Below are 11,575 nucleotides of genomic sequence, written 5' to 3' on the forward strand. Positions count from 1 at the left end.
TGTACAAGGCATTGGTGAGGCCAAATTTGGAGTATTGTTTTGGTCACTGAATTATAGGAAAGATGTCAACAAAATAGAGAGAGTACAGAGAAGATTTACTAGAATGTTACCTGGGTTTCATCTCCTAAGTTACAGAGAAAGGTTGAACAAGTTGGGTCTTTATTCTTTGGAGCGTAGAAGGTTGAGGGGGAACTTGATAGAGGTATTTAAAATTATTAGGGGGATAGATAGAGTTGATGTGGATAGGCTTTTTCCATTGAGAGTGGGGGAGATTCAAACAGATGAGTTGAGAGTTAAAGGGCAAAAGTTTAGGGATAACATGAGGGGGATCTTCTTTACTCAGAGAGTGGTAGCTGTGTGGAACGAGCTTCCAGCAGAAGTGGTTGACGTAGGTTCGATGTTGTCGTTTAAAGTTAAATTGATATATATATGGACAGGAAAGGAATGGAGGGTTATGGGCTGAGTGCAGGTCGGTGGGAATAGGTGAGAGTAAGAGTTCGGCACGGACTAGAAGGGCCGAGATGGCCTGTTTCCGTGCTGTAATTGTTATATGGTTATAAACAATTAAAGTCACCTGATACAAATTTCTCGCCCCACAAAATCAAATGCAAAGTGCATGAACTGGGTGGATATGTACTACCCTTAATAAACATCAATAGAAACTGGTTAAAGCAAACAGCCTGTGTCTGCCATACTATTTCCTCATTGTGACAACAACTGCTGAATTGTTACTGATGGATATATTGGCAACTAGAATCAAGAATCCAGCCCACTAAACTTAATGATTGATAGCCCTTTTTTTGCTCAAACCCCAACAGACTAACCCAACACTTGAAATGGAAAGGCATATTATATTAATCGAAACATACTTTGAAGGGAAATTTCATTTTCCTTTATTAAGTGTTGAGTTTAGCAGAGAAAATGAATAAAATAAGACAGTGGTAAATATTGGCCTTCAATTTATTCCAACTCTTGGATGGAGCCAGCAGCAAGCTAGTTTCAGACTGCCAGCCAGGATAGAAATTTTGTTGATTTTTGTAGAGTAACTCAGTGAGTAAATCATAGAAAAGAAAGATTTCACAAAATCACCTCTTAGGAGTCCAGAAAGAACAACAGATACTGCTTGTCAATTTCCATATTAAATGATTTCTTTTGGTACCATAGATATCAAAATTAAGCTTTCCAAAAAGCTTGGAAAATTATTTAGTTAGAAGTGAGCTAACAACACCAGGAAGGTCCCAACTACAAGTTCTGGTTTGAGGGAACTGATCACCACACAAGCACTACAACACACTGAATTCAGAAGGGGAAATTCAGCCAGTCTTTCCAACTTTAATCTGCAGGAAAGAAAGACCAAAACTGGGGATGAATGGATGGTGGAGTGCGTGGAAATGTACAGTAACAAATTGGTATTGTACCTGAGTGCTTTGTGAATAGTGTTCGCACAGCATTACACCAATGGACAAAGTAATGACAAACTACAGAATGACAAGCAGATGCATTACTGGAAGAATGCCATGAACACTGATTAAGCAGGCGAATGGAATGCACCCTGAACTTGAGCTGACGTTCAGTAGCTAACACTTGTGTATAAAGAAGTGACTAGGCTGTCTGTTTTTTCGAATTTATCATTGGCTCTTGTGTGGTGTTACTCTTCCCTTGCAGCGAGTAAAATAAGCACACATATGATCGATCCACTCTGGGTTAATCGTTGTTTGTTATAAGATATAGAGAAAAGGCACTCGACAGGTGGATTTCTTTTTATTCATCAATCTGGATCTGGACGTTGCTAGCAAGTCCGGAATTGTCTATCCCCAATTACCCTAGACAAGGTGGTAGTGAGCTACCTTTTTGAACTACTGGTGTTCTTCTCATGAAGGTACTCTGTTGTCCTGTTGGGTATGGATTTACTGTTAAAGGTCCATGTCACAGTAGTGTGCAGTTTGGAGGATAGCTTCAGTTGTTTGTAGCTCTTGTCCTCCTGAGAGGAGAGATCATGTCAAAATTATTCTGGTTAAATAACTGCACATACACTGCAACCACTGAGCACCAGTGGAGGGAATGAATGTTTAAAGTGGTTGATGAAATGCCAGTCAACCAGATAGTTTTGTCCTGACTAGTATCAGTTTTCCTCAGTTATTGGAGCTGCACTCAGCCAGGCAAGTGGAAAATATATCATCACATTCCTGAGTTACGCCTTATTGATAATGAAAAGGATGGCAAGAAGAAAGTCCATGACCCTAAGTTACCTAGAATATAACCGTCTCTTCTAAGTCACTCTATGTACATGCTGCTTAGCTGAGTCTCAAGTCAATGGTGACCCCCAGGATACTGATGGTGGGGAACTTACTCATAGTAATGCCATTGAGCACAAATTTAGCTAATCAAACTCTCTTGCTCGAGATGATCATCACCCACCACTTCTGCAGCATAAACGTTACTTCACTTACTAACCCATGCCTGAATGTTGCTTGGTTTTGCTGCCTGACAGATACTTCATTGACCCCAAAGGAAATTCTAGTGTCACGGTAGCATTACAAGTGCACAGATATAAATATTAGAAGAGAAGTAGAAAGAATAAAAAAAAGTTACCACAAATAGTCTAACAGGAAGTGGTCATCACTTCCCCAGGTATGGGTTGACTCATTATAGACCCTCATGGCTGAAAGTAAGAATGACCTTATATAACGCTTTTTGGAGCAGCGCAGTTGTCATAGTCTACTACTAAAAGTGCTCCTCTGTTCAGCCAAGATAGCATGCAGAGGGTGAGAAACACTGTCCAGAATTGAAAGGATTTTCCTTAGGGTCCTTTATTCTACCACAGCCTCCAGTGTGTCCAGTTTGACTCCTGTAAGAGAGCCAGCCTTTCTAATCAGTTTGCCTGTGGGCATTACCCATGTTCATGCCATTGCCCCAGCACACCACCGCATAGAATATTGTACTGGCAACAACAGACTGGTAGAACATGTGAAGGAGAGGCCTGCATCTCCAAAAGACCTCAGTCTCCTCAGGAAGTAGAGGCAACTCTTGCCCTTCGTGTACACAGCCTCTGTGTTGGTGGTCCACTCGAGTCTATCACCCAGGTGCATCCCCAGGTATTTGTAGGACCTCATCACATCCACGTCCTCACCATCAATAGTAATACTGAGCAGTGCAGGCTTAGTCTTCCTAAAGTCCATCATCATTTCCTCAGGTGTTCCCAGCTTTCCCCCAGGTGCTCGGGGAAGGGTAGGGGGCAGGGAGGAGAGTTGATGGAATATAGGGGAAATAAAATGGGATTATTGTTAGAAAAGTATAAATGAGACTTGATTGTCATCATGGACTCAGTGGGCTACAGACTGTTCAGTGCTGTATGATTCTTTGGCTCGTTGTTTGCGAATGATTCAGCCTTTTCTTTAGCATTTACATGCTTGGCCCAGTGGAGCTTTCTCTTGTAACTAGTGGTTTAGTTGCCCACCACCATTCATGATTAGATGTAGTAACACTGTAGAGCTTTGAAGCGATCCTCTGGCTTACTAAAAATGAAGCTCTTGAATTTAGGGCATGTAATTTACTCCGCTTAAATGGCAATCAATCTATTTAGGTCCCATTTTCTCCCACAGGCCTCTTACTGCAAAATGGTAGCAGAAACACAACAAGCCCTCCCAGCCTAACTGAAGTGACAATCTCACCCTCCCACCCCACCCCCTTGGCTTCAAGAAGCATACATTTCCCAGTAGGGATTATCAAACTGCAATGAAAAAGGAGAACCTTTAAATTTGGCATACTGTGCTAAGGCCACCAGCAGAAACACAAGTGGTGTCCTGGCCAACATCAGCTGATTGAGTACAGAACTGGAAACTCAGCAGGGGACATTTTAGTGTATGCAGTTCAGAGTTCAAACCCAAACTGAGTTTACAGCCTTACTATCTGTTGAGAGGAATAACACAAAGCTTGGAGTCAACACAAAGCTCACCAACCACTGAATTTCCCTAGCTGTACACTTCGCCCAATCAATGCTGAAACAAGAAACAAACAATAAAAATAATAACCACTTTATGCAAGAAATGTCTTTTGTCACCCTCCCAAAACAGTTGTAATTAAAATGCAAATGTGAGCATAATGTCATATGGTTCTGATAAGAATCAAAAACCAAACTGGCAACCACATAAATGTGCAATATGGAATACCTGGAGTAAACATCAAAGATCAGGGACCCTCACATGAATTAAGAAATTAAACTGAATGCCATTCCTTCACAGTACCTTCTCAGGGCTTAAGGGTAAGTCTGGCACTGATATAGTCTTCCAATCTGATCCTTTCATGTCTGGAAACATAGATTTCATCAGTAGAGCCCAAATGCGGTCAGTCTCATTTATGTCATTGTCATCGAGCCAAGTGGAAACAGTAGCTGAAAGCCTGTGAGAAGAAAAACTTTAGTGTTAACCGTAAGTGTCACTTGGATTAAACACTTGTTTTATTTTAAATTTGCTCTCATTTCTTTTTCAGAAAGTGTTATTATATTTTGATTGAGATACAGCACAGAAAGGGCCCTTCCAGCCACACCACTCAGCAATTCCCAAATTTTAACCCTAGCATAATCACAGGTCAAATTACAATGACCAATTAACCCTCCAACTGGTACATCTTTGGACTGTGGGAGGAAACCAGAGCACCCAGAGGAAACCCACAGTCACGGGGAGAATGCACAAACTGCTTACAGGCAGTGGCAGGAATTGAACCTACGTTGCCTGTATTGTAAAACATGCTCACCACGATACCATGCCGCCCTTTTATCTCTCTCACACTCTTACAGAGGTCGATCTCCCTCTTGCTCAAGTGGTCATTATTCACACAAGAACTCTTATGCAATATCCAACTGTATTGGGTATCTGCTAAGCAACACACACAAAATGCTAGAGGAACTCACCAAGCCAGGCAGCATCTATGGAAAACAATAAACAGTCAACGTTTCGGGCTGAGACCTTTCATGAGTCCTGATGAAGGGCGTCCTCCTAAAATGTTGACTGTTTACTCTTTTCCATAGATGCTGCCTGGCTTGCTGAGTTCCTGTAGCATTTTGTGTGCGTTGCTTGGATTTCCAGTATCTGCAGATTTTCTCATGTTTGGGGTATCTGCTAAGCTTGATTCTATAGACCCTACATCCTAGTTGGAAGTTACTGGAACATGATCAGGAACTTTTCTGATGTTTCTACCAGTTTTATAGGAATTGCGGCAATGAGAACCTCAACCACTCTCCCAACCTCCCAGATTATTATGGGAATCAGCTTTGGATCTGTCTAGTGTCTTTAACAAGCCTCTCACAATACACTGTCATCTTAACTCAAGTAAACAACCTTTGGAATCAGAGACTTTGGGGTCAAGTTCCTCTCTAGGATTTATAACCCACCAAGTGCAAAAAAAAATGGGTGCCCAAGGGATGCAATTCAAGTTATTTATATCTCTGCAATGGAGACTGGAACTGCAATGCAGCAATGTCAAATTTCCTGTCCTTGGAATGACAAATTGAACCAAATCCTCTCTGTATGTTCCAGGAATTTATAAATATGAAGGATTACTTGGGGAAGACCGGCAGATCTTAAGTTTCCAGACAAGAAACAAACTGAATAGTCATTCAGCTGGAGCTCCATCTGTACAAAACTCAGATGCCGTACTTCGATATATATTGTATGAAACAAAAGCAGAAAATGCTGAAAACACTCAGCAAGTCAGACTTTTGACTTCAGAAGAAATGTGCCTCCTCTCATCATCAACAACTCTACAGATGCATTGTTTCTACATTCAGGCTCCTGGGCATTATATTTCTCAGGACCTCATGTGGGAGAAACATTATTTCCTTCGTTAACAAAAACGCTCAGCAGAGGATGTATTTCATGCAGCAGGTGGTAAAATTCCATCTTCCCCAGATCATACTGGTGCAGCCGTACCTGCCATCATAGAGAGCATCCTCTCATGATGTACAAAAACCACAGTGAACTATCAGGCCAGCATAAAAGGTCATGGGCTGTAGTTTACCATCACTGCAACACTTCTGTGTCCAGGACAAAGGAACAGTAAGACAATTTCATTGCGGACACTACCCACCCTTCAAAATGCCTTCAAGATTCAAGATTGTTTAATGTCATTTCCTGTACACGAGTGTAAAGATGAATAAAATAATTGCTATTCTGGATCTGATGCAGCACAAAAAAACAAAAGATGAAGAACACAAGAATAATTTAAAAACAATACACAGTAAACACATAAGATAGCTTATATACATAGATTTTATGTACATAAGTGATGCTAGGCTGTACTAAGATGACTGACAGAAATTATAAAGTAGTGGTGGAGTTTATGAATGGAGGTGTTGATCATTCTTACTGCTTGGGGGAAGTAACTGTTTTTGAGTCTGGTAGTCCTGGTGTAGATGCTACACAGCCTCCTTCCTGATGGGAGTAGGGTAAACAGTCCATGAGCAGGGTGGGTGGGATCCTTCATGTTACTGGCCCTTTTCCAGCAACTTTCTGTACACATGCTCTTGATGGCAGGTATGCTGGTGCCAGTGATGCATTGGCTAGTTTTGACGACACGTTGCAGAGCCTTCCTGTCTGCAGCAGTGCACTTTCCATAACAGGCAATGATGTAGCTTGTCAGGATACACTCTACAGCGTATCTGCAGGATAACGTGAGTATGGATGTGCAAAGTCCACCTCTCTTCAGCCTTTTCGGAAGTAATAATGTTGATGCACTTTCTTGACTGTGTAGGTTGTGTTCTGGGAGCATGAAAGATTGTGTGCGATGTGCACTTCCAGGAGTTTGAAACTACTTGCAGTTTCCACTGCAGTGCCACCAATGTGAAAAGGGGTGTGAGTGGCGTGAGATCTCCTTAAGTTGATAACCATTTCCTTTCCCTTGCTGATATTAAAGAAGAGGCTATTTGCCTGGCACAAGGCCTCAAGCTCATCCACCTCCTCTCTGCAGGCCTTTTCCAATAGCTCCCTTCTGGAAAGGGCTATAGGAATATTAAAACAAAAACTTCACACCATCTTAGAAGTTTCTTCCCCCAAGTAGTCATTCAATAATTCTAGTTAACCTCCTGTCAACCCCCTCTATCTATTACGGCTGTCATTGCGCTGGACTGTAGATACTTCAAACCTCTCTATATAGTGTTGTCTACATTGTAAATACATACTGGTATTCATTTATGTATGCACATTTATTCCATTTCTATTCTTTAACCCCTAGCTTTATTTTTTAATATATACAACTCTTTACTTTTATATACTTCTTTATAATTAGTGAATGTTATTTTTATTGCATGTCGCACCCTAATAACACACCACAGCAAATTAAATGTAAATATATATGGCAATTAAAGTTGATCCTTTCTTCTCAGACCTGAGGAAATAGCTAGGTTTCCTTTCCACAGATACTGCCTGACCTGCTCAATGTTTCCAACATTTTCTGTTTTTAAATTTCAGATTTCAAGGTTCTGCAGATTTTTTTAAATTTCATAACAGTTGGACTGAGTATCAAGTTTTATATAATCACAAGCCTTTTCTTATAATATGGGTGTCAATATGAATGCCAAGCCAAAAGGCTTCTGAATAAGTGATCCCGAAAAAAGAATTCAGTAGCAGATGTGGCAGCTATAGTTAATACGGAGTAAAATCATAAAAAGCTAAAATATGGAAAGCTACCGCTCAAGCTTTTATTCATATCTCGTGAATATGAGTTGGGCCAGATTATTAAGTTTTACTACAGAACTTGAGAATTTCCCTCTAAAGACAGGAACACGAAAACTACTGGAAGCATTAACACCGCCAGATGAAAAGGGGGATCATGGATTCGCATGGGGCATGTCACAAAAACGGCCGTTTGGCCTGTCTGAATTGTACTGTTGCTTTCTCCACAAAATGAGGTTGTTCTTTTATTGGGAAAGGTTCAGTAATTAAGAGTATAGTGGTCAGCATGGACGTGGTGGGCCGAAGGTTCAGCTACTGTAGTGAGCGACTGGCCGGAAGAAGCCGATCCGATCGCCCCGCTCACTTACTCCTTCCACTCCGGCACCGGCTGCTCGTTGTCCTGCCGCCGCTTGGGGCTCAGCTCCCGTGGCTGGCCGAGGCCGACAGCTCTCCTTCGCTTCAACTTAAACTTCTTTTCCTCAGCCATAGCCACGACCCGAGGACCGGGCCGACCTGAGCCTCCCGTCTCGGGCCTGAGCCCGGATTTGAATCTCCCGCCCACCGCTCGCGCCTTTTCTTAAAGCGAGAAGACTTTTCGATTCACTTCATAAAGACAAACTTTAAATCCCGCCTCCACACCGTACGAGGCTACTGCAAATACGAGAAGTAACTTCTCTTTCACGTTCGGGAAAAAAAACTTTATTTTAGTTGTTCAATTTAAATAATGTTTTAGGTTAGTCATGTTTCCGGTGACTCAGAAGACGGGAGGCGGACTGCGGTCTCACATTCCACCCTCTGCGCATAAGCAGCCACTATTCCATCTTATTATTCATCAACGCCTCCTGGAAAAATCCTGCCCATCTGAATGAAAGACTGGATTGTTTTCACCTGCGAGCTCCATAAAAGCAAAGTACGTGGACGGTGCAAATCCGAGATGGGGAGTGTTGGCAGTAATCAGCAGGTCAAGTAGAAGGTTAGCGTTTCACTATGACCTCCTTCCAGAATATAAAAAAATAAGTGAGGAGGTAAATGAGATAACTGAATAATTTACTAAAAATGTCAAACCATTCCAGATTTACAGTTCAATTATTTTGATCTCCAAGTCTACTCACTTCTATAATGAGGGCTCTTCGATAGTTGCATCACGAGCTCAAATCCTGGAACTTCAGATACAATGAAGAGCAGTTTAGAGATGGGTTTTTTCTCATGGTGAATCATGAGGCATAGGGAAGATGTCTCTAGTGTCCTAGTTCCAGGAAACTGAAATGGAGATTACAAGGGGAAATCTTTACACAAGTATAGAGATGCTTGGGCAAGCCTGTTCAGTAGCATGTGTTAGATGTACTGCGTATGAGCATAGGAAGTCAGCACCATTGTGCACGCAGCTTTGAACAAAGGCTGGTGCCATCCCTTCCAGCAAGAAAGTGGCAGCCATCTCCAAGCAGCTTTTGATACATCCAACCACTCCAAGATTGTGTGTGTGTGTGTTACAATGGATGCTCAGAATTACATTGTGGCTTCGAATTCCCTGCAGAAACCCATTAGCCAGTCAGAGCAGAAGGGCAGTATTTTAAGCAGAAATAGAAACCTTCACCTCAACAATTAAAAATTATCCTAAGGTTTTGCAGCTCAGAAGTTCAGTACACTTAAAGATCACCTCTTTGAATCCCCCAAAAAAGTGAATATAAATAGTACAAGGGACGAACTTGCCATTTTCAGATCTGGAGTTAACTTGCATATTATGAGACAGAAGGAGGCTATACAGTCTCTTGTATCCTGGCAGATCGATCCCACTCACTTTTATTTCAATATAGCCACTATAATTAATTATCTTGCATGCTCATTAATTCCCTTGTTATTCATTTGCCGTTCATGCACACCAAGGGGATTTTTCCTGTGTGTTCTCCACATTATGTGTCAATTGCATGTAAATGAACCATTTTCATAGCACGTGCACATCGAACAGCAATTGACATCACTGCCTTTTCCACTTACTTTGGTACCTGTAGGAATACCATTCAATATATGTGAGGGAAACTGTAATCAAATGAAGGTTTGCAATCAGTTCTACACAATGCAGTCCTTCTGCGCTTAAAAAAAGGGAATGTGCCACATACTTGAATGCCTAAACAGTATAAAGTCAGGGCTCTATCTGAGTAATACAGTAAGTGCTTTATATGTAATATCTCAATTATACTGTATTGGAGACTGTCGTATTTCAGGGTGCAATTATTTATGCTTTCATAAGCACGAAGGATTTTGCAGACCTGACCTGATAGAGATGTACAAGATAATGAGAGGCATTGATCGTGTGGATAGTCAGAGGTTTTTTCCCAGGGCTGAAATGGCTAGCACAAGAGGACATAGTTTTAAGGTGCTTGGAAATAGGTACAGAAGAGATGTCGGGGGTAAGTTTTTTACGCAGAGTTTGGGCAGAGTTTTACGCGTGGAATGGACTGCTGGCGGCAGTGATGGAGGTGGAAACGATGGGGTCTTTTAAGAGACTCCTGGATGGATATATGGAGCTTAGTAAAATAGAGGTCTATGAGTAAGCCTAAGTAGTTCTAAGGGAAGGACATGTTCAGCACAGCTTTGTGGGCTGAAGGGCCTGTATTGTGCTGTAGGTTTTCTATGTTTCTAGATGCTAGAAATCTTGGGCAACACACAAAATGCTGGAGGAACTCAACAAGTCAGGCAGCATCAATGGAGGGGAATAACAATGTCTTGGTCCAAAACATCAACTGTTTATTCCCCTCCATAGATACTGCCTGAATTGTTGAGTTCCTTCAACATCTTGTGCGTATTATTTGTGCTTTCAATTTGCTCTTGTTGCCATGTTTATTGAACTTACAGACTCTCTGCTAGGCTGTTGCTCTAAGGTATGAGCAGCTCTTTGTTCCTTATGAGGAAATAAATTATTTTTCCTCTCTCTTAAATCATCACTTACATCCAAGTTTTTGGGGAATTCATTGAAGGTGATTCTTCGGGCTGCAGAACCTGTGAATATTTCAATAAGTTGTTGAGTTGAAGGGTTCTGCATTGTTATCATGCATTCAAATGTCTCACAATACAGCTCACCCCCGAGTAACTTGTAACCACGACAAGATGACCTTCAACATGTGATAATATCAGCCACTTATTAGCATATTCTGCAAAGGCATTGTTGACACTAAAAGTTCAACAGAGGAGGGAGAATAAAGTAATTTGTTAAAATCAAACTCCATTTCTTTTAGATCTTCAGAATTCACCACCACCTAAGAGGGATAGACATTTAGTGGACACTTTATTGGGTACCTTATGTAGTCTTCTGCTGTTGTGGCCCATCCACTTCAAGGTTCGACATTTTATGCACTCAGAGATGTTTTTCTGCACACCACTGTTGTAATGCGTCATTACTTGAGTTAATATCACCTTCCTGTCAGCATGAACCAGTCTGGCCATTCTCCTCTGACCTTTCTCAGTAACAAGGTGTCTTCGCCCACAGAACTGCCGCTCACTGGATGTTTTTTCTTTAATTTTTCGCACCATTCTCTGTAAACTTTAGACGTGTGTGAAAACCCCAGGGGATCAGTAGTTCCTTGGATGCTCAAACCACCCCATCTGGCACCAACACACTTTCCTCAGTCGAAGTTACATTTCTTCCCCAATCTGATGTTTGTTCTGAATAACAACTGAACCTCTTGACCATGCTTTTATATATTGAGTTGTCGTCACATTAGATATTTGCATTAACGAGCAGGTGTACAGATTTATCTAATAAAGTGGCCACTGAGTGTCGAAACACAGTTGCTGAGTATATACAATGCAGAGATGGGTGCACTTTTAGATATCAAGGGATATGGGATTGGCGCAGCAAAATGGCAGTGTGATTAAAAAGTCACCATGATACATTTGAATGGTGGGGCAGG

At 41.5% G+C, this 11,575-nt stretch overlaps 1 protein-coding gene across 4 annotated transcripts in view; it reads right to left on the reverse strand.

Annotated features, from left to right (window-relative positions):
• The window catches only part of LOC140188457 (uncharacterized), a 127,170-nt gene extending 118,827 nt beyond the window's left edge, over positions 1-8,343 (reverse strand). For all 4 annotated transcript variants that reach the window (XM_072244744.1, XM_072244745.1, XM_072244747.1 and 1 more), the window contains exons 1-2: positions 8,036-8,343; positions 4,245-4,398 (exon numbers count right to left, since the gene is read on the reverse strand). In XM_072244744.1, coding sequence (XP_072100845.1) covers positions 4,245-4,398; positions 8,036-8,154 — 273 coding nt within the window. In that variant the 5' untranslated portion in view covers positions 8,155-8,343. The remainder of the gene's footprint in view (positions 1-4,244; positions 4,399-8,035) is intronic.
• Positions 8,344-11,575: the final 3,232 nt, after the last annotated feature.

This window comes from Mobula birostris, chromosome 27, assembly GCF_030028105.1.
Source record: "Mobula birostris isolate sMobBir1 chromosome 27, sMobBir1.hap1, whole genome shotgun sequence".
In the NCBI taxonomy this organism is placed as follows: domain Eukaryota; kingdom Metazoa; phylum Chordata; class Chondrichthyes; order Myliobatiformes; family Myliobatidae; genus Mobula; species Mobula birostris.